The sequence below is a fragment of the Indicator indicator genome, chromosome 5 (assembly GCF_027791375.1).
Source record: "Indicator indicator isolate 239-I01 chromosome 5, UM_Iind_1.1, whole genome shotgun sequence".
In the NCBI taxonomy this organism is placed as follows: domain Eukaryota; kingdom Metazoa; phylum Chordata; class Aves; order Piciformes; family Indicatoridae; genus Indicator; species Indicator indicator.
Window position 1 is genome coordinate 19,719,012 of NC_072014.1, and position 21,743 is coordinate 19,740,754.

The 21,743-nt window shown below is 43.4% G+C and overlaps 1 protein-coding gene across 1 annotated transcript in view; it reads left to right on the top strand.

Moving 5' to 3' along the window:
* CHN1 (chimerin 1) overlaps nt 1-7,890 on the top strand; it is a 30,933-nt gene extending 23,043 nt beyond the window's left edge. Inside the window, exons 3-7 of the mRNA XM_054380710.1 lie at nt 1,150-1,323; nt 2,030-2,107; nt 3,276-3,413; nt 4,407-4,512; nt 7,321-7,890. Coding sequence (XP_054236685.1) covers nt 1,150-1,323; nt 2,030-2,107; nt 3,276-3,413; nt 4,407-4,512; nt 7,321-7,492 — 668 coding nt within the window. The 3' untranslated portion in view covers nt 7,493-7,890. The remainder of the gene's footprint in view (nt 1-1,149; nt 1,324-2,029; nt 2,108-3,275; nt 3,414-4,406; nt 4,513-7,320) is intronic.
* Nucleotides 7,891-21,743: the final 13,853 nt, after the last annotated feature.

Consider the following 21,743-nt stretch of genomic DNA (forward strand, 5'->3'; position numbering starts at 1 on the left):
GGTACAGAACTGCTTTCAGAACTGGGCTTTCAGTGTATACCGAGTGCACGTCAGAGCATGGCACATGCCCTGACTGGGAAGTGTCACCTTCCTTGCTGGTTGCTATTTCCATGCAAGCACCCGAGTCTGCACTGCAAACCAGGGGAAATGACAGTGAAAAGGGAGTCACCAGGGGCAGTGTGGGAGGTTGTTCCATACACAGGCCTGCTGCCTGATAATGGTGATTGCAGTGTGTGCTTAGGACTGTATTGCTTTTCTCATCTTCACTGTGTGATTGGTGGTGTTTTCCAAGATTTTTTTCCCTCCCAAACCCTGAGCATTATGTTTCGAGTGGTTTTTAGGCAGAACAAAAATTTTTCTATAACCTCATTTCAGTTTAGTTTCACTTAAACTAAATCTCATTCTAACTACATAAAGCTGCAGAGTTGTTCAACACAAATTTTTTCCTCATTAATGTTTAAAGTAAATAGAATTGTTTTGGTGCCTGCTCACGCTTTGTTTCGGAAGCACCCAGTGAAATGGCACCACAACTGCAGCCACTGTGACTTTGCAAATAGTTTGGTGACCCCTGTGTCTGTTTTTCATCTCGCCTGCAGGCTGGGGAATGGACCCTATCACTGGCAACTGTAAGCATGGGCTGCCACACCTAGCAAGAGTGTAGGGGTTCCTTAAGTGGTTCAGATCTTAGGGCTGCCTTGCTGGCATGCCCTGCAGAGGGGCTGTATCCTTCTGAGGCTTCCTACTATCATCTCCCCCAAAAGGTGTCTCTTAAGTGCCATAGTTGAAGACTGCATTAAAGATGTAAGGAAATCTGCAGCAACTTGGGAAGAAAATTTACATATGATAGCATCATATGTAATAGTAGTGGAGAACCTAATTGACCCCGAGATCCTGATTTGAAAAAACATACAGAAAGTTTGTCACTTTGTGTTAGGTCTTCGAGACGGAGAAGGAATGTCTTGGGTAGAAAATCTGCCTTACTTCAGGTCTGTCCCTGCCTCATGAATCTGATGGTTAAGGGGTCTCAGCAGAAGCAGCAGTTGTACCATCAGGTTGGATTCTGCATGAGCCGTACACACTCTGCAGCACCGACCCTGGGATACATTTTCCTCAGACACCAGCCTAATGAACTTTTCATTTTTCTCTCAGATTGTGGTTTAAACGTGCACAAGCAATGTTCCAAGATGGTCCCAAATGACTGCAAGCCAGACCTGAAGCATGTCAAAAAAGTGTACAGCTGTGACCTTACAACGCTAGTAAAAGCACACTTCGCTAAGAGACCAATGGTAGTAGATATGTGCATTAGGGAAATTGAATCTAGAGGTAAGGCATAGTTAATGGGCTTGGGCTGCTTTACTGATAATCCCTTTAGATTGATCTGGGTCATCTGGGTTTCTGCTGAATGTATGCTTGCTCAAAACAGATTTGCACAAGACATTTTATGACTGCCAATTACTCTGTGCAGCTAATATCATACTTTGCATTATTTCATGGCTCATACCCATTTATAATTTTTATAGATTCTGCTAGAAACTGCTTAATGGACAATTACTGCTTTATAGTTATATATTGGCACCTGTCTTTCCAGTAATATTTTTATTTTAAACATTAACTTATCTGCTAAAACAAAGGCCGTTAGTGTTGTGTTCTCTCTTGCTAGTTCCGCTAGCCCACACTGAGTATCCTTTTCTAGAATTAGAGTATTTGTTTTCATTCTGCAATAATGACTGAACATCAAGTATGCTAATCTCAGTTATTTTTAAATGGTTTGTAATTAGTTTAATATATTTCTTCGGCTCTGGAATGATTTGTGTAAACATAATGAAGTGCTCATGTAACAAGACAGTTACTGCAAGGATGGGGGTTAAAAGGCCAGGCTAAGATTGCATTCTGAAAGAAAAGCCTGATAAGGCTTTTAGAACCTGTCTGCTTTTTCTGTCTTAAATGAAGAGCCTGCAAAGGAAGAAGTAGGTAGAAGAAAACCGGAAAATTAAGACTAATTTTAATCTTGCTCAAATGTTCATTGCAGGTCTTAATTCCGAAGGACTATACAGAGTCTCAGGATTTAGTGATCTTATTGAAGATGTCAAAATGGCATTTGACAGAGGTACAGTCTTCACTGCATGCTGGAACTTTGTGTTGATGTATTAAATACACACAGTGTTCCTGCACAGCCTGTGTCTGTCTCATGCTCCACTGCACGAGTGGTCTGAAGGAGTCCGACAGCTGTGCTAGTAGAAGGGGAGGCTCCTCGTCAGAAAAGCCCATCAGCTTTGCTGTGGCCTTTATTACCAAAATTCTGCTTTTCTCCTTCCATCAGTATCTGTGCTTCAGTAATGATGTGCATAGGAACCGACAAAGCTTTCTGAACTACTGCCCTAGTTTGCAAGTAGAACTGTGCTCAGGGGGGTGGGGGAGGGATAGAGGGCAAGTGGTAAAGTGCCTGAAGAGGGCTGTGCAACTTAAATCCATCTTTCTGGATGAAAGCTCCAAAATAATAAGGTGAATTCAATAGTGCAAACAAAGTTTGAATGATTACAGTCTAAAAGAAGGTCAGTGAGAACAAATTTCTTCTCTCTGAGAAAAGGCAGTGGGAAAATTGAAAGCTTTCCAGCTGCAGTCCCCCTATCCCAGTAGAAATCAAGGCCAAAATCCATGCTGGAACCTCTCCTCTTTGTCTGGAGGGATGGACCTATTGAGACAGCTGCCTCCTCTGCAGCATTAGCAGGGTGGAGATGCACTGCAGAAGCCAAGTTCTGGATCTGTGTCCACTGTGGTCAGGAGTAGGTACTGTACTGTAGCTAAATGGTGAACACATGTTTTTCCTGTACAATGAGGAGGCTGTGGACTCAGTGGTTTTTCTTTCTTTTACCCTTTTTTCCCCCAGACTTGCCTGATCTCTCATTCAGTGCTGACAAGTGTGTTGTTTGGCAACAGAGTGTGTTTGGAACTAGCTAAACGTCCACACAGTAATACAACACAGATACTGCTAGATCAGGCTGGCAGAGTTTTTTCCAGGAAAAAAAAATCCCTGCCTTTTTTGTAATAAATTGAAATTAAGAAAGGATAGGTATCTTTATAAAATGCTTGAGGGTTTTCACCCTGAAACAATGAACTTTACAGCCCAGTAAGTGTTTAGCTTATTAAACCCAAAATCTGTAGTTGCATCCTTTTTTAATAATGTTTGCTTAAGCAAATTACTATTTTTCTTTTGAATTCTGGTTAACATCTGTTTACGTGTCCAAGGCTTTAATGTCAGTGTCTTCTCCACACAGATGGGGAAAAAGCTGATATTTCTGTGAATATGTACGAAGATATTAATATTATCACTGGTGCACTTAAACTGTACTTCAGGGATTTGCCAATTCCACTCATCACATATGACGCCTACCCAAAGTTTATAGAGTCTGCAAGTAAGTACAATGCATTTTCCTCAACCTTTTCTTCTTCATTTTGTGCAGTACTTGCCTACTCATCGAACAGCTCTCCCATCATCTCTTACCCTGCATGCCCTACTTAGTGAGGACTGCAGGAGTAAATATACACTGCACATCACAACATGGCTGCATGGTGCTATGTGATTTTTCTTTGCCTTTGTCACTGGGAATGCTTCCTTTTCATCACACATTATGGATTACATCACATTATACATCTTCCATGAATCCCTGGCACTTAACAGTGACATTTCAAGTCTGTTTGGTTTAAGTTGACAGAAAGAAGGCGATTTTTGAAAATACTTAGCAATAAGATGTCATTTGTTTCTAGAGGTGTCCATTTTGAGTGTTTTCCTAAGATGATAAACACTCATCCTAAGGCCACCTTAGGCTGACCTTGCAGACAAAAAGTCTGCAAGCGTAAAGTAAGGCCAGCTGGACCATCTCTTAAGCATCCTGGCTGCCTGAAGCGTCTCTGCAGTGTGGCAGTCACATGAGCCACACATAGAAAGGTGTAAGGTAGCTGTGAATAGAAAACAAGGGCCAGATGCTGGCCTCACTACTTCTCTGGAGAAGTCTTCTTCCAAGCAGTATGGACACAGCCAAAGACAATGATGGCAAAGTTCCCAGTACCTTCTGCTGTCCCAGGGCTGCACCTTTAGATGATTTGTGCAAAACTACTTCAGTCAGCCAAGACTGACAGGGGAATTTTATTTTTTCTGTAGGCTGCAGGGAGTCTTTCAGTAGAGCGCAGTTTGCTTTGAGGAGTTTTCTTTGTCCAAAACCAGTGACATCCTGATGGTGTTCCGAGCAGCTCTTTGGACAGGCAACTATGAGCTTTGAATTGGTTCTGAAAATCAGTAATCCATCATGGCTGGGAGACGCTTACCTTCTCTGCAGGCCACCATTGTTGTGTTTCTGTGTGTGAATTCTGGCTGTAGGTGTGGTGACAGATGAACATCTGTGTTTCAGAAACCGCCGACCCAGATGAGCAGCTGGAAATTCTCCATGAGGCGCTGAAACTGCTGCCGCCTGCACACTGTGAAACATTACGGTATCTCATGGCACATCTGAAGAGGTAGGTGGTCTAGCTAGAAAGAACTCTAAGCCAAGCTCATTTTTAACAAAGCCCATGTTAGGACCTGCAGAAAAGCCTGGGCAAAGCCAAACAAATCCTGGAGATGGACTGTGGTGGGGAATAATAGTCTGCACAACAGCAAGTGTCCAAACACTCAGTACTTAAAGCGCTTGCAAAGCACTTTAAAGAAGTAAGTTAAAAAACCCACAGTTCTGAAGCAGAAAAGTCATCTGCCCAACAAATTTGCTCCAAGTGAATATTTACAGTAAAAAAACCTGTTAATACCTCTGGGAGTAGTAAGTCACTCCCTGGGCAAGGAACCAGTACAGCTTAATGGCTATAGACTGCCGTTTTTTCCTAAGTCTCGTTTACCCTGGTCATCCCTGACACCTAGAAGAGATGGCACACACTAGGCTTGAGCTGACACTGATTAGGCACAGTGTTAATTGGCCCTTCGGCCACATGGCTGGTGAGGTCTCACCATGGCTGGTGAGGCCTTTCTGCATCAATGTGGGGCCCCTTGTTCCACCTGCTGCCTTCTCAAAACTGTAGGAGCATAAATTCTGTCTGAGGTTTCTCCTGCTTCCAAAGGCATGATTGAAGTTGGTCAGTGGGCTGAAAAATTGTTTGAGAGAGCCTGACAGATGAATATCCAGTACAACAGCACAGGTTCCATTTCTTGCAGGAAAGCAGGGAGAAAAATCAATGTGGCATGTTAGGGCACCCATTTTAGTTTCTTGAGTAACATGAACCTATTGTCAATATATAAGAATCATGTCCTTTCCTTAGAAAAATACTTTATTTTAAGCACTCTTCTGCTTTTTTCCTTTTATAGTTCTTCTACAAGTAAGAATATGTTGACTCTACTGAGTGCCTCAGGCAAAATTAAGCTATGGGGTTTCTGCCTGATTTGTCTGTTTATTTCAATGACATTTCTAATGGATGTTTTAGGACAGACACGGGCATGAGAGATGCAGGAATAAAAAAAAAAAACCACCTTATCGCTTGTGAAGTGTGAAGTTAATTTTTCCTTACCCTGTTCAGGAGTAGCTGTTGCTGTTCTAGTTAGCAGATTGTCTTTCTGGTATAAATAAATGATAGGATGGTGACAAAACTCACTCATTTTTCAACTTCCTTTTAATACATTTGCTAAAAAGAACTGTGGTGCTCAACAGGATGTTTTCTTGCTGCTGAATTTAGGTAATCAGACAGCTGCTGTATTTGGAATAATTACATACTGAAGGCAGAGCAGCTTGGAAACATCAGTCTGCCTTCTTTTAAAATGAAAGTTAAGGCAGAATAAACAAAAAAAAAAAAGGAGGGCTGTTGTGGTTTTGGGGTTTGTATATCAAAGGATTTGTTCATGCAATGCAAGATGCCACAGTAGTGGAAAGATAAACAATTTAGCCAGACTTTCAGTTGCCAGCCCTGGATTCTTAGTTGTTTCTGAGAATCTTTATGGATTCTTTAAACCATAGTGTGCATTAAAAATTTGCATAATCTAAATTTCTTTCCTTAAGCTAGGCAATTGCCTGTGATAAACCAAGGCAGAGGCTTAGGTTTCAAGGCATGTTTGCATCTACTGTGTCTGTTGCAGTGGGCAGTAGCGATGGGCACGCTCCATGTCCACATAGCCCGGGCAGGCTGTAGCCTCCTGCCCCCTCCTGCTGTAGGACTCTACCTTCTCCATGCTGAGGCAGAGCACAAGCTGCCTCTGATGCCAGATTAAGAAATACCATCCCATGACCCCAGAGGCCATCGTGGTTGGGCAGTGCTGAGCCTTCTGTCATTTGCTGAGCAGATGTGTTTCGTTAATAGCCCCAGCAGAGGATGCCTCTCCTGTAGGTATAATTCTTGAGCAAATTACATTTCTGGAGGTGGCCTGCAAACCTGCCCCACAGCAGGGCCTCAGCCCACAGCTTTGAACAGGTCATATTCCTGTGGAGCAGCAGAATGTGGCCTCCCCGCCTCCTCCTCTGCAGATGGAAAACAGGCAGTGGGAGGCTTCCCTGAGTGTGGAGCTTGATTGTTCCGCAGCTGCAAAGGACTCCAGAGGAGGGAAGGGTGGAAGTGGGCCTGTCAGAGCATGGGTTTAATGACTTGCTCAGACTGCTGTGCAAAATGAGGTTACAGGGAGACCCTGGTGGTTTCAAAGCCACCCCAGCATGATGATTCACTCTTTTTTTAGTACATACCACAGGACATAATTTGTCTTGAAGAGGAACCAGGTGTCCAGCTTAGCACAATTCACCTGTGGTTCCTAAAGGCAGGGAATTATCATGTGATGTGCTTCACCCTGTTGCCATTGTATGCACAAGAAAGGAGCAGTGTGGCCACATGAAGCCATACCAACAGGGAAACCTGGGCAGATTCCCACCCAGATGGGCACAATAGCACATCTCTAATGACCACAAAACTGCTAATAATGAACACAGTCTGCTTCCTGTTGGAAGAGCCCCTGCATGGTGCTGTGGTAAAGAGCGAAAACAAAACTGTTCCGGTTTGTCTGAATTCACACTTGGCTCCATCCCTCTCCACAGAGTACTGATCCCTCCTGCAAGTAAACATGGCATGTGTGCATGGTAGGAGGAGAGGGACATCTGACTCATCATACACTCACGTGGCATTTGCACTCCCTAACTTTCAAGTGTTTCACCTGGTGCCTCCATATGTATCCTACTGGAAGCAGCAGCCCCTCCTAGGCTTTGGGAAAAGCATACATTTCTGTTCTGTTTCCCTGGTTTTCAGGAAAATGCAGGCATTTTTGGCATGGAAGGAATGTGAAAAACACTGTTCTTTTTTTCACAGAGTAACGCTCCATGAAAAGGAAAATCTGATGAGTGCAGAGAATCTGGGCATAGTTTTTGGACCAACTCTAATGAGAGCGCCGGAACTGGATGCGATGGCTGCATTGAATGACATCCGTTATCAGAGACTAGTGGTGGAGATGCTTATAAAAAATGAAGACATTTTATTTTGAATATTTTGGGGGTTTTGTAATAAAAAAGGAGGCAACGATGTTCTATGGATGAAGGAATATTTTAAAAGTAATTTAATGGTTCTCGTCGCTGAATTCCGTATTTGCTAGAGCTTTCGATGTATTCAGGATAAAAATGAAGGAACTCTTTGTCATTTCTGTAGTGCCATTCAGCTGATGTTGGAAAAGGTTAACACATACTTTCCAGTACTAGTAATCCTGGGTGTTTATCATGTTAAAGAAAAAAAAGAAAGCAAACAAAAAGCCTAAAGCTATTGCATGATTTGCTCCCTGTTCTCCCTGTTCTGGTGAGACTCATTCCATGAAGAAAACAACTGAACTGGTGCAGCATCTTTGTTCTGGATAGTTTGTGATTGTAATTCAGCATGTTTCTCCGTGTAAACCTGTTGTGAATTTGCTTTTATGTTCTATGTAATTGGTTTCTGATACTAAAAAGAAGGCCAACTTACATGAAATGGAGCCTCTGGCAGTTTATTGACATTTCATATCATTCCATCCACTTCTGGGGCTGATTTCTTGCTGGGTTTCTTTCTGGTTTTTCATCATATAGTAGTTTGGTTTTAACAGAAACAAAATGTGTACTTTAAATGTTACTTTAAGTAATTCTTCATGATGTTTATGGTGGTTGCAGTGAAATCTGCAATGCTGAACAGTGTTCCTTTATTATTGTTGCTATTTCAATTGTAATTTTGTATTTTTATCTGGCATGCATATATTAATTTATTAAATTTTGCTTTTAGAACTCTTAACATGAAGCTGTTTGTTTATACTTAAGAAACACATTTCAAAAATACTGTTTGTTTCAGTTTTCACATTGGCACTTTAACCCTGGACAAACTCTGACTTAAAAGAAGTGAGTTGGAGTTTTACAAGTTTTGGTTTTGACAAGACCATTCTGATTTAAATACTTGGGAGCCTGACACTTTGCTAAGTGTCCCACATATGGCTCTTTTGTTTGAAAATGTCCTTCATTGTCCAAGATGCCTGTATCAGTGCTTCAGAACTCTTTAACAAACCAAAAAAAGGATTGTCAAGCCATCTACTACTTGATGTTATGTATGTACATATATAGTTATAACTGCCTGTGTACAAACTGGAATTGCATTTTACCGTTACACAGTTGTAGCTGCCAAGAGCAGATCAATACACCACTGAGTTTTGAATGCAAATAACATCACAGAACACTTGCTTTGCACGTAGTGTTCAGCACTGGTGAACAGTGCTGTTCAAGCCCTTTGGCCTGCTCTGCTAACATTTCTTACTGGCCTGCTGGGGTTCAACCATGACACCACGTGAAAGGAGAATGACCAAAGCTTATACATAGTTTTCTTTGTTTGCTCTCATAAAGCAATGCATAAGAGGTTGCTTTCATCAGCCTTGCTGGGTCCCCTCTGCTGGAGATGTGCCACCTATTGGACAAGTCTGTCCCCAGGAGCACTTCCTAGCATGGCAGAAACAACCACGCTCGTGAAGTACCTATCCCTGGGTGGAGCTTCACAGTGGGATGCTTCGCAGTACTTACAGCAGCACAGCACTGCTTGTGACTGAACAGTGTCTCTATGTCACCACCTGGCTCTTTTTCTTCCTTGCCTTGTGCAAGGGAAAATACATCAGAGAAGATCAGTGACAACATACTGATTCAATTCAAAACTGGAGGAGTGTTTTGGAGCCTAATTATTTTGACAAACAGTGGAAATGTCTCATTATTAAGGAAAGGAGAACCCCAAGGCACAAGACAGTGTTGAGGAACCAGGATAAACAGGAATAGAAGAGTGAGAATGAAAGAGTAGGTCCCAGAAAAGTGGCATAGCTGCCCTTGGGGAAGCAAGGACTGGCAGTAAAAGGAGAAAGAAAGGAGAGATGGGGAGAGGTGGGACTCTGCAGGAAAGAAAGACATAATGAGATGCTAAGAGGAAGATGCTTGCTTTGGCTTCCCTAACGCCCACCCCAGAAGAACAGCTAGGTCAGGCTGTTTGGGTAACTTAGAAGTTTTGCCCAATGCCTCCTCTCAGGCAGCCAACACCCTCCAGAGGGGGAGGAATCATCTCCCAACAATTGCAGCCAGCTGTGCTCCCTTTCTGCCATCAATAGGGTGCCTCCCTGTATGCTGCCTCCTTCCTTAAGTGCCCAGTCAGGAGAAAAGAGGGCAGAAGATAGCACTCTTCTGATTTTCTTTATTTTTTAATGTTTTGTATCACTAAAAGTGACTTGCTCCTATAATTCATGTATTAATTAGTACACATTATCACTTTATTTATGGCGATGAACTGACACAGCTGGAATACTGTATGTCTTTGACCACAGCCTTCCCCCCAGCCCAAAAGCAATGGCCCATATGCTCCCTAGTCACATCTGCCTTGCGCACTCCAGCAGCCACATATGTTCACTGCTACCTTGTTCTGAGCCAACTCCTAAACATACTGCGTTTCCCCCTGCTGCCTCAACAGCGTGCAATGCATTTCCTTACTCCTGTGTTGCCTAATGGCCCTGTGTATCCCAGTCCTCAGACCATCCATCACTCCTGCCTTCCCTTCCAGGGTACCTCACAGTGATTCTGACTAGTCCCTTGCAATGTCCTATAGCTGCAGTCAGCTCTCAGCTCCTTGGCATGGCAGTGCTCCTATCTCACTGGGCCTGTGATCAGGAGGGAGGATTTTTTCCTAAATAATGCTGGTGAGATTCAGTACACGTGTTAGACCCACTTGCTGCACTGCAGTGTTTGCATTATTTGTTGTGTGCTTGTTCTTGATGCCTGGTGCCATCATAGCCAACCTTGGCAAAAACATCCTTTTCTCAAGTAGCTGACACAGGGCATGGCCAGACAAGGGCATGGCTCTGCTTCAGCAGCTCTGGCTGTGGTGGTGCCACCCTGTGTCCTTTGGCAGTCCTGGTGATCCAGAGCTCTTGGCTTACCTGAGCAAAAGACATGTGCTGTTCCTCATTGCTGTGCAAGGAAACCTGAAGTGAGGAGTCAAAGCTCCACTTCTAAATAGAAGTAATTAGAATAATTGCACTTTCTTCTTACGTGAGATGTCCAGCACCTCTGTCTCAGGGCAGCAGCAGGTGAGGTCTGCTGACACTAATGTCTGTTCCCTTTGCTTTGCAGATGCTTTCACCTGCATCTAGAAGTAACAGCGGCCACTGAAAGGTGTGAAGCTGGATCAGAGTCCGAGAAAAAAACAGCAAACTAGCAATCCTAGATTCACTCAGGGGATAGTCAAAACTCCCCAATGCATGCAGGGCAAACAAGGCATATCAGCTACTACCAAGTGCCAGCCTCCTGCTGAAGATGCCTTTTTGCCAGCAGATAAAGGAGTGATTATGATCATGGAAGTTCCTGCAGGAAGAGAAAAATCTGAATGGGGACCTACTGCTGAAAGAAGCTGGCTTGCTGTCAAACTAAAAAGAAAAAAATAAAAACAAATCCAAACAAAAACAAACAACAAAAAAAATCTACACAACAACAAAACACACACACACACACACAAAAAAAAAACAACCAAGCCCCAGAACAACCTCTCAAAAAACCCAGCTCAAGAAACATAACTTTTCCTTAATACCTCTACACCTGTTCCCCTGAGAGCTCCCTAACGAGCAGCTACAATAGTTTACAGGCACAGGAACTTGGAGGTCAGGCAGTCAAGTCCCTGCCGTTTCCCCATGTCTCACACTCTGATGAGATATGAAGGAAACCGCATGCCAAGTGATGATAACGATTTAGAATGTGTTTAACACCAAATAATCTCAGGATTCAAATAATGAAGTCTGACAGTGTCTGCTAACCAAGCTGCTCACCAGAGGTGGGAGAAAATTGCTCCTTGTAGAGCATGTGTGTCCTGGGTTCAAATACACAGGTCATGTGCTGCATTAAGGACAGGAACGTGGGATAGAGGACTCCCAGCAGTTACTGAAGTACTTGCTTGACTTTGAATCCCTGGAATCCGTGACTGGAACTCAGTGACTCAGTATTTTGTTTTAATATCCTTAATTTAATTGTGGTTTTTTTTCCATTATGTAGGCAAAGCTTCCATTTTAATCTTGCTTTTGTTACTATCCTAATGAAACTCTGATCTGTCCTAAGTGGTAACCATTTGAGCAGGTAATGCAGAAATAAATGTTGTCTTTGCAGGGAATTTGATACTTCTTTTTGCTTACCAGGAAGATACTTTGCATGGCTATATAAGCAATCACTTGATTTAAGTTTCATTCATTCATTGAAAAAATTAATTAAACAGAGAAAATTAGAAGGGTTTAGTATTTGTATTTGTTAAATGACCATACAATTAATGACCTAGGTCTGTAAGTAAAGGTTATCACTAACTTGATTTGTTCCCTGAAGGAATTGATTTCCATGATGAATGTATGTTATCTCTAGTTCAGGAGCTGACCTTACTATGTCCAGTGCCACAGGCTACATGTCTACAGCACAATGTGGGGCTCAGTACCACCTCACTGGCAGCATCGTATCGAAAGGTAATTGGTCACAGTCAAAAAATACAGAAAGGAAGGGATTAAACTGGGAAAAACTCCTTCCTTGGACTTATGAGGAAGAAATGAGATTTCTGACAAGAACTATGAGTTGGTAGCAGTTGAGGAAGTTGCACAAAGCATGAGGGAAAGCACATCTTCAACAAAGACAAAGAAAGGCAAAATTATTCAAAATTATGGAGGCAGTGACTAAAAATGTATGTCTAGCAAAACCTAAATATCAGAACTACTGAGGGGCGGGGAGAAGCTATTTAGAACAGTGCTTGGGGGCATAATTAGGAGCTTTAGGATGAAAAGTGGAAAAAGCAAGAAAAAATCTTGGTGAAATTCCAGGAAGACATACCAGCAGTGAATTAGCCCAGCAGTTCAGCACAGGGTTACTTGACCTCTTATCAGTCAGGCCAAGCCTCTGCAGCCTGGTACAAAAGATGTCCCAGCTGCAGACAGGCTGGGCACAGAGGCCCTTGGTCCAAGCCTCTCTCCCAGCAGACCCACAGCAGTGCACAGCAGCTTGACACACGAGTGGCACATGGGATAACCCTCAAGAGAGCAGCACATGTGGTCCCTGTGTCCCTAGCCTGAGTGTAGGGATCTCTTCCTGGATGGGTGCTGCATCTCCCTCCAGTTCCCTATTGGTGGGGTGTCCTGAAGGGTCAAACCCGAAACCATGCCCTAACTCAGACAAAGGGCTGAGCACTGGTGAATGTGCAAACCTGGACACTTCCCAGGGTCCAGATGGTCCAGGCAAATGTGCAGCACGTGTAATTAACCTTGCAAGCACCTGTGAATGTGCAAACCTGGACACTTCCTGGGGTCCAGATGGTCCAGATAAATGTGTAGCACATGTAATTAACTCTGTAACATACCTGTGAACTGTGTGTGCCCCTGGCTATGTTTGGGTATGCCCCATGCTGTAGGTTCAGCTATCAGGGTATTAACTGTCTTGGGACAGTGTTTAAACCAGTCGAGAAGGTCAGCAATTTGCCTTGTTTTCACCCAGAGGGCAAAAAGGGCCAAATTCTGCCAGAGTAGCAGCTGAAGAGCTTGTCCTAACAGACAACAAACTACACCTGGGCTTTGCACCTGGACCAAAGTGGAAATGGGATAAGCTCCAGGAGAACTGAATCCCAGAAGAGCCATAGAAAGGCTACAGCCTGATAACAGAGCACACGAGAGGGAGGTCCCCTGGGCCTCTCTGAGCCAAGAGCCACTTGAATTATGGTCACAGCATCTGGGAAGATACTGGACAAAAGAGCAAGCTGTGAGTACCTGGCTAATTTGTTACAGAATCCTCCTTGTGGGAAACTGCAGATCACAGCACTTTTATTTTCGATTTGAATCACTGTATTGGAAATTCTTAGATCTGTGCTTAAATTGTTTAACTGTCTTCATATGTGAAATGTGATAACTCACAACCAAATAACAGAATCTGTAAACATACTTTGTAAATAAGTTATGGCAGTGTTTGGAGATACCACCACCCAAAATATTAAATAGTAAAATATATGGAAATGCACATTTTGTTACATGGGACTTGTCAGCATCTCCATTTCAGACTGGAAGGCAGAGGGAAAATGTGATAGGCTCTATGCAGGGAGCCTGTGAAGAGGCTTTAGAAGAACTCTGTGATGAGGGTAGAAAGCTGCCTTCTGAAACAAGAATGCAGGCTTCTGTTTATGCCATATCAGATGACAGTATGAAAAAACCTGTTATTTATGATTTTATGCAGTGCCAAACTTTGCCTGCCCTTCCCCATCTAATGGCAAAGGAAGAATTAAACGCTTCTAAAAGGCGTATATAATATACTTGCTCTCTTCCTGACCTAATTTTTGCATGCCAATGAATGTTCTGCAGTGTTTTTATTATAGCTATAATTATATTGCAATAAGGGGGGGAAAAAAAAAGATAAAACAACATTTAGTGAACCCAGCAATCATGGATTTCTTTTTTAGTCATGCAAAATTAGTGCTTAGCAACTGCACATCAGCTCTAGAGAGCTTATGCAATTCAAGAGAAGGATGGTTAGGAGACGTGTTGTGGATTAAAGCAATTGCTGAGCAAACCATCTAAGGCAAGAGTGTTTTCTGCTTCACTCGCATGCTAGCAGAGTGTAAGTAAATGGCAGGAGACACGTGCCTGAAAGCAGGCTGTGAGAAGCTGGGTGCCAGGCCTGTTACTGCATCTCCAGCAAAACTCCTCAGGGTCCCCTGTTTCCTGCACTGGGCTGGCTAGCAGTGTGAGCTCTGCCTCCAACAGAACCTGAGGGCTCCAGGCTGATGTGCCAAGGGAAGGAAGCCTAACATATACATCAAGTGATCCAACTCTTCTTCAGTTGCTCAGCATGCTCTGCATCTGCTCATGGGCTGTTCAGGTTATACTGCTCTCCAGAGCCCTTCTGGAGACCAGTCCTTTCTTCCTGCTGATCTGATCTGCTCTGCTCTCTACATGATCTGGGCCACACCACAGAGATATTCTTGATGCTGTCTCCATTTGGACAGCACAATTCATGTTGCTGGTTTCATGGTCAGAGTAGCAGTTTTTCTGATTTGATCTCTCACAAGAGTGAAGTGAATAAACTGCTTAAGGAATTTAAGAGTTTTTCCTTAAGTATCCCTTCCTATTTCTCATGCAAGTATTTTGTCTCAATTACATATAACTTGTACTACTCAAGTCTTTATTGCTGCTCTGCCTCGGTGCATTGGAACAAATGGTTCTTAAGCCTCTGGGTTCCTTTGATTAGTGTATTTCCTGAGGCAATTAGGCATTGTTTTGAAAAATGTTTTTGATAGCCAGCTAGAATTCATTTTCAAGCACTATATTGCTTGTAATTTTTGTTTCTTGCTATCAAGCCTAGAGTTTGAATGCTAAGCTTTAGCTCTTTGTCTCTTTTTTTCATGCCTTATTGCTAGCTGTGTCAGTAATGCAAACAGGACTGTACAAACTCATTTTGTAGATTCCTGTTAATAAGGTGGTGTATCCTAAAGCTTACTTGAAGGATCACTCACTAAACTCAGAAGAATTCAGTACAGCATGATGCTGTTTTTCACTGCTCATCTCCAGCACTTATTAAGTTTTTGAAAATGGGAAAGGGAGACTTTTTTTTTAAAATCACTTTTTGTTCTTTTATCCCCTTGCATGTTCTCTAACATCAGGAGGCTGGACATATGTTATTTGTACCATGCAATAACTCTCACATGACATCTTCCAGTAAACTACTGGAAGACAGGTACACTGAGATTGCTGCAAGGTAGGTTAGACATCACAAATGTGGTACAGTACAAGATAACTCACAAGAAAGAGATTTGAAGCCCAGATGAGCACCCTTGTTAAAAATAGACAGAGGCCAATAATCAAATAGGAGTTGTAGCATCTGTTGCAATCTGTTCCCTAGGTGAATTGCAATGATGCTTGCAACTAGCTTCCCCACAGAAAACTCTCAACTTCTCCTGGAAGTAGTTCCCTAACCCACACATAATCTTGACTTTCAGAGAAAAGGCTTTGTTTCCAATTGTCTTACAATGCAGTGAATCCACTATTTTATTCAATTTTTTTTCCACACACAAAACAAAACAACCCAAAACCCCCAAACACCCTGTAGTCCATGTACACCAATCCATTCTGTCCGGCTCACCATTCTGAATCATTTCAAATACGGTTTAATGCTGAGTCTCTACAGCTCCTCATTGGAGGAAGAGTTGTGGTCCGCCCACAGCTTACTTTGAAGTTCTCTCTCTGCAATGTAAATCAAGAAAGGTTAGTCTGAACTTACAGCAAAGCAGCGACTTGGCATTACCTGATAAGGATATTGGCAGTGGAGGAGGCTGCAGAAGAAGTTGGAGGCACTGCCATAGAAATTGTGGGCTGGCTGTGGTCAGTGTCTGTCCTTGGTTTGGAAATCTCTCCCAGCGTTAGGAGGGATCTGACACTCTGCTTCTCTTGTGCTGGTGGGAGGAAAACCCCCACTAACATCCCCTTTTCCATCTGCAGCTCTGATACTGGGTTTAGCTTCACTCCTAAGCCATCGTGTCGTTTTGCTGGCAGTGTTAACTAAAACCAGAAAACTAATCTGGTAGTGCCCCTACACTCAAGTGTAGGTTACAAGTTTTTACAAGTAATTTCAACAGTGTTTTTACAAGTAATTTCAACTGTGAGCTCTGACCTGGCTAACTTCCCACCCCACTAAAGCTTCCTGGGGCTCCAAAGACTTGTTCCAGTGTCAGAAATGAAGAGGCAAATGCACTTGGGAAGATGAACCTTACAAACCAAATGCTTCACTTCACCTAATGGTGCCAAGAGCTTCCCAAGTGACTGTCACTGCTGGCAGGCAGGGATCAGAAGCGGCGTAGGCATACTGGCACCATTCATTGCTGTCACCTTTAGCAGTCTGAAAGAGGCCAGCATGGTGTCAGTGGGACACCCTACACCTCCCTGCTTCTTGTAGGTGTGTTCATTTCATAACAGGATGGAAGGCAGCTAATCTGCATGCTAGTGGATGTTTGCCACATGTATGGAAATTTTGTTCTCTCTGTCATAAAAAGATTGAAATTGTTCAAACCTCTTTGGTTTTTAGTCTGCTTGTATTTACCTAGAGACACTAAGAAGAACCTGGGAGCTCAAATGTTACCTGCCCTCAGCTGACATCTGCTGGACGGCACTGATGGTCTGTGTACCAAAAAGTGACATGTTGGTTATTATTTTTTTCCCTTTTCCCCCCCATTACACTGGCATGTGAACACACCAGAAGCAGTCAGAGAAATGAGGCTCTTGCTGCTGTCTAAACCCTCCAGGGCAGGCAGCAGTCAGCATAGCGTCCCTCCCAGTACCCATTCCAGTGCGTTACCAGTGACCTGCAGGCGCAAGGGGTGCAGAAAGAGAAGAGAGTAAACATATCATGAAGTTTCCAGAACTGATTATCTAAAGTAGCCAGGAAAACTGACCAAGGAACATGTTCATGTGAAGCATTCCCTTCTTAGTAAAGGCAGTACAGATTGGTGGGACACCGCACAGAATGAGAGGTGTCATCTGGACACAAATGGCTCAAAGCCACTATGCCACACCTCACTTCAGTGTGCTGTAAGCTTTTCCTGTGTGTGAATGCAGACTGTTTGCTTGCAAACAAAATGCAGACTCAAGGGTTGTGTGACAAGTCAAGTGTAGATGTGGTCTTTGTCAGCTAGGAGGATGACTTTCACAGCTAAGCTAACCTGAAAGCCAGACATCGTTAAGAACTGTTGACAGAGAACCCCACTCTTGGTTTCAACACTTGGTTTCTTTCACATGGCTGTTGCCCTGCTTCTGCTCGTGCCCTGCTTGTGTTACATTGCTGCCCTTGCTGTTGTCTGCGTTTACCAAGATATTCCTCCAACTGTTTTGAGGGTAAGGATTTGAACTCCTGTATAATCCCAACTATTGGTGCAAGGGAGATCTGGAATTTGACTTCATGTGCAATTATGAGTCCAAAGTTAGCGCGGGCTGTCAGAGGAGTGAGAAACTCCTCCTGACTTCTGCCCAACATTCAGCCCTACCCAAATGTGCCTTGCTCCTGCAAGCCTCCGCCCCTTCTGCAGGAACCCAGAGCCACCATGCACAGAAAACATACTCCAAATGTGTGGTTTTTTTAATACTTCAGATATCACTTTGAAAGTGTTCCTTGAGCTGCATGTATGTTTTTGTTTTTCTGCTTTATAAAAATACAAGCTTGTAAGTTCCCTGTTGTCCAACACAAGAGGAACCTAGTTCTTGCAGCCTGCCAAGGAGGTGAGATAATCTTTGTGTGACAGGTGAGAGCTACACCCCAGGCACTACAGAAGTCAGTATTTTCCACTAATTATCAACAAAATGCTCTGTGTGTGCTGGCAAAAATCCCAGCTGAAGTAATGAAAGTGCATATGGCACGAGGTCAGTCCTAGGTAAAGTACACATCAACAAATCCAGGTGTGTCATGTGCAGGAGCTAATGGACAGCATGGGTAGAGGATGGTGTTTCGTGCTTTAAAATGCTGTGATGGTTCAGCACAGTGGGGTAAATATTAATTTTTCTTTTTTAAAGGCAACTGCTGCCGCTCTGGGCAGGAGGCACACTTTCTAGAGACATCAGTTAAGTGTTTGCTGGGATCAGCGAGGGTGGTGACGCACAGTGTATGAAGGGAGAGAGTGCTCTGCCACTCAGCCTACTTGCAGAATTAAAAACAAAATAAACTTGTTTCTATGTGTTTATGCAGCCAGTACTAGCAAAGAGAGAATTTGCACCTCAAAGCTAGATATGCCAGGGCTCTCAGGGTCACAAAAGTTTATCCTAGTTGCACTTAGCACAGGTGTGATGTGGGATAGTTTGATGTGCCTGTCTCCCACTGTGACACAGGCACTCCACTAGAAGCTGATGATGTCCACGTGGACATTTGTGCTCTCATCCTGTAGCTGGGGCCAAAGGGGGATTGTGCTGTGGGGTGCTGCATGTTCCAGGAATTAATTGGTTTTGTATTTGGGAGTGATGACATTGCAAAAGGTATGTAGTTAACTGTATTCTTATGGGCCAGCAATCAGAGAAGAGCCTGTTTCAGCTGAGCTGAAATGTGATTATCTTTTTATTTATTTATTTACCTGTGAACTGGAAAAGAGAAGCATCTAACCAGTGCAGCAGCCTTTAAGCATTTTAATATACTTCCCACAATGCCATTTCTTCTTTCACCTGGCTGCATAGTGGAGCTCCCATCAAAATGTCTTCATGGAAACTCTGAACTGCAGAACACTGGCCAAAATGTGTTAGACCTGGACCCCAGCTTTGATACCCAGGCCCCTCTCTCTGCCCAGTTTTACTATCAGCAGCCAGACTCCTGTGCTTTGTGGCGTTTTTGTGCATCTGTAGAGAGAAAAATCATGTCTGTTGGTTGCAGACACAGTTCAGAACAGGTAGTAGTAGTGATGTCTTGTACCAGACCAAGAGCATTTTTGAGCTGGTGACTTGTACTGCTGGGAAAGGGCAGAGTTTTAAATAGATACAGGTTACCTGTCAGCATCCATGTGTGTGAATGAGATTTTCCTGACCACAGATGCAGAGTATCTGAGGAGTTCTGCTGTGCAGGAAAGTCTTCATGAAGAGATGAACCAGCAAAGCAGCTTCTTTGCTGCTCTTACCACTCTAGCATGGTTCACGCAAGCTGCTAGTCTGACAGAGTGGCCTGCAGGAGCAGAGCGGAGCAAACCTTACATCTAATGGACTTGTCTTACGTTGTTTTGCTCCCCAGCACGACTCACCTAGGTCCCAGGGATAAACACTAGTACTCAGGAGCCCTAGGAGCAATCTTGTCAGTGATGATAGCTGGAGCTGCTTTATTCAGTAACTTTATGCATCTCCAGGATTGGTTTCCTGGAGTCTTCATAATGGAACAGGATCATGAAGCTGCAACCTTCTTACCAATTCCTCTGACACCTTGTGGTTGATTAGCTTTTGTCTCTCACCAGATTGTCTTTTCAGTTACTGCTGGTCTCCTTTCTCACTGCTGTACTTGCCTTGCTCAGGTTGGGTAAACGAGTCTCCATTGCCAGTGTCATTTTCATTTGAGCAGTGTGACCATGAGGGTTGACGCCAGTTTGAAAAGGTGCAGTATTTCTCCTCGCCTGCAATAGCTTAACACTTGTGCTCTGTGTATTTTGTCACTGTGGATTCTGCTTGACTGTGGACTTTTTTCTTGCTCTTCTCCTCCTTTCCAAGCTGAAGCCCTTTTTTTCAGAAAGCATATTTCTGATTATATAAATGCCCACCATGTCTTTGCTATAAAATGTAAGCTCTGTAACTGCAGAGATTAATATCACCGCTTTTGAGAGAGCTTTCAGTATTTTTAATTTCTTTGGCCTGTGTAATAAAAACCAAAGAAAAGATATGCTGAAAACAAAATTGCTACAAATACCCACGGGGATAAAATATATTTGCAAGAGGTGTGTCTCCATATGGAGAACTGCAGCTTTGAATTTCCTGATTTATGGAATTCTATCCTAGCTGTCAGTACATACTGCTGTGTGTATTAATGCTTAGTGTGTCCTTACAGGCACTGGAATCAACAGAGGGGGTACAGTCCATTAACATCTCAAGGCTGTCATTAATTCCTTGCACGCATTCTCCTTGAAAATATTTTCTGCCTCTGTTTTACTTCTGCAAGGGACTATTTGTGATCATTCCCTCCCGCACGCCTCCCGCCTGCCCGCTGCATCTTTTGTAGCCATCTGTTGCCATCTGGTGGCTATAGCTGCAACCTGCCAGGCTCCTGTGAGATGGCTTCCAGCGGGAAACGTGTACCATGCTGTCTATAACTAGGGGCAATCTGGTGACAAACACATGGCAAACTCACAAACTACTCGTCTAACCATCTGTCTTCTTGTATCCAGCGCTGCCATAATCTACTGTCACCAACACTGCCATTTTTCTGATACCAAAATGCATTTAAAAATGTGTATATGGTACTTGTAAGCTAAAAGCTCCCAAATGATCACTACTACTATTTTGTCAGCTTTTGTGCCCTCTATCTCCCTGATGACACATCTCCCTTTTCTCTGTTTTTATCTCTTAATTTCACTTCTGCTTCCTCCATGCAGACTCTTCTCAACTCAGCTCAGCTGCGAGCAAAATAACAATGCTAAGGCTGCAGACTTTCTGGGGCTCCTATGGATTCTGCATCCTGCCACTTCCAAGAAACTAGATCCTTTTGTTGTTGGGGACAAAAACTTATGTTGCTCAAGAGCTATAATTTGACAAAGAGCATGAGAAGCCTCTTCTCCATCTGTTTTGGAGTGAACCTGCCAGCCCTGCTATGGGTGGACAGGAATGCTTTGAGAGACCCTGAAAGAATCCAGGGGGACAGCATCAACATTCCTGCAATGCCTCCATGCAATTGTATCTATGATGAACACAGCAGCTGCCTGACCCAGGATTAAGGTTGGAAACAGCCACCCACTTGTTTGAAATAAGATAGCTGGGACAATGGGAGCTGGCTGGCCAAGGCACACTGCAGGAACAAGGACAGAGAGCGAGCTGAATGCTGAGTTGGGGGGGAGAGATGGTGAGGCAGAGTGATTTTTATTGTTTTTTAATTAAAATAATAACAGCAATAGCAACAAAAAGTATCCAGCATGAAACACCAAACCAGCTGTCAAACAACAAAAAGGGTATCTGTAAAAATTAGAGGGTGTATCTGATGTTACTCAGTGTTTACCTCTAAGAAAGGTTTTTGTGGGGAATGTTTTCTGGAAAAGGAAATTTTGGAGCAGTGTTTAAGAGTGGCTGTGGCAGCTCACCTAGTGCAATGTCTCCAAAGAGCAGGTGCCTCCAGAAAAGTGCAAGAACAGGGCAAGCCTGTCAACTCATGTTTCCCTCAATATCAGTTGGGGTTTTTTTTCTTACTGGAGCAGTGATTGAATCCAAATTCCCTTCTCCAGACCACTTGGGACTTTAAAGACCCTACCAAAGCCCTTTCTCTCACTAGCTTCTCTTTCAGACTGAAGGTTCATACTACCTATCTGTTCCAGGTATGGAAACCAGTCTGTCTGGATGTTGTCATCACTTTCTCCACAGCTTTTTCCAGGCCTGCTTTTGAAACCAGAGGGTCAGAACTACAAAGAACACTCAGCTTCATCTCTTTTTCTAGAAATACATGGACTTGTTTTTCTCATGCTGCTGAGCATTTCATGGAACTATCTGTCTCCAGATTTTGTTCCTGAGTGATATCAGTATGCTCAGAGGAGCTCATCATATA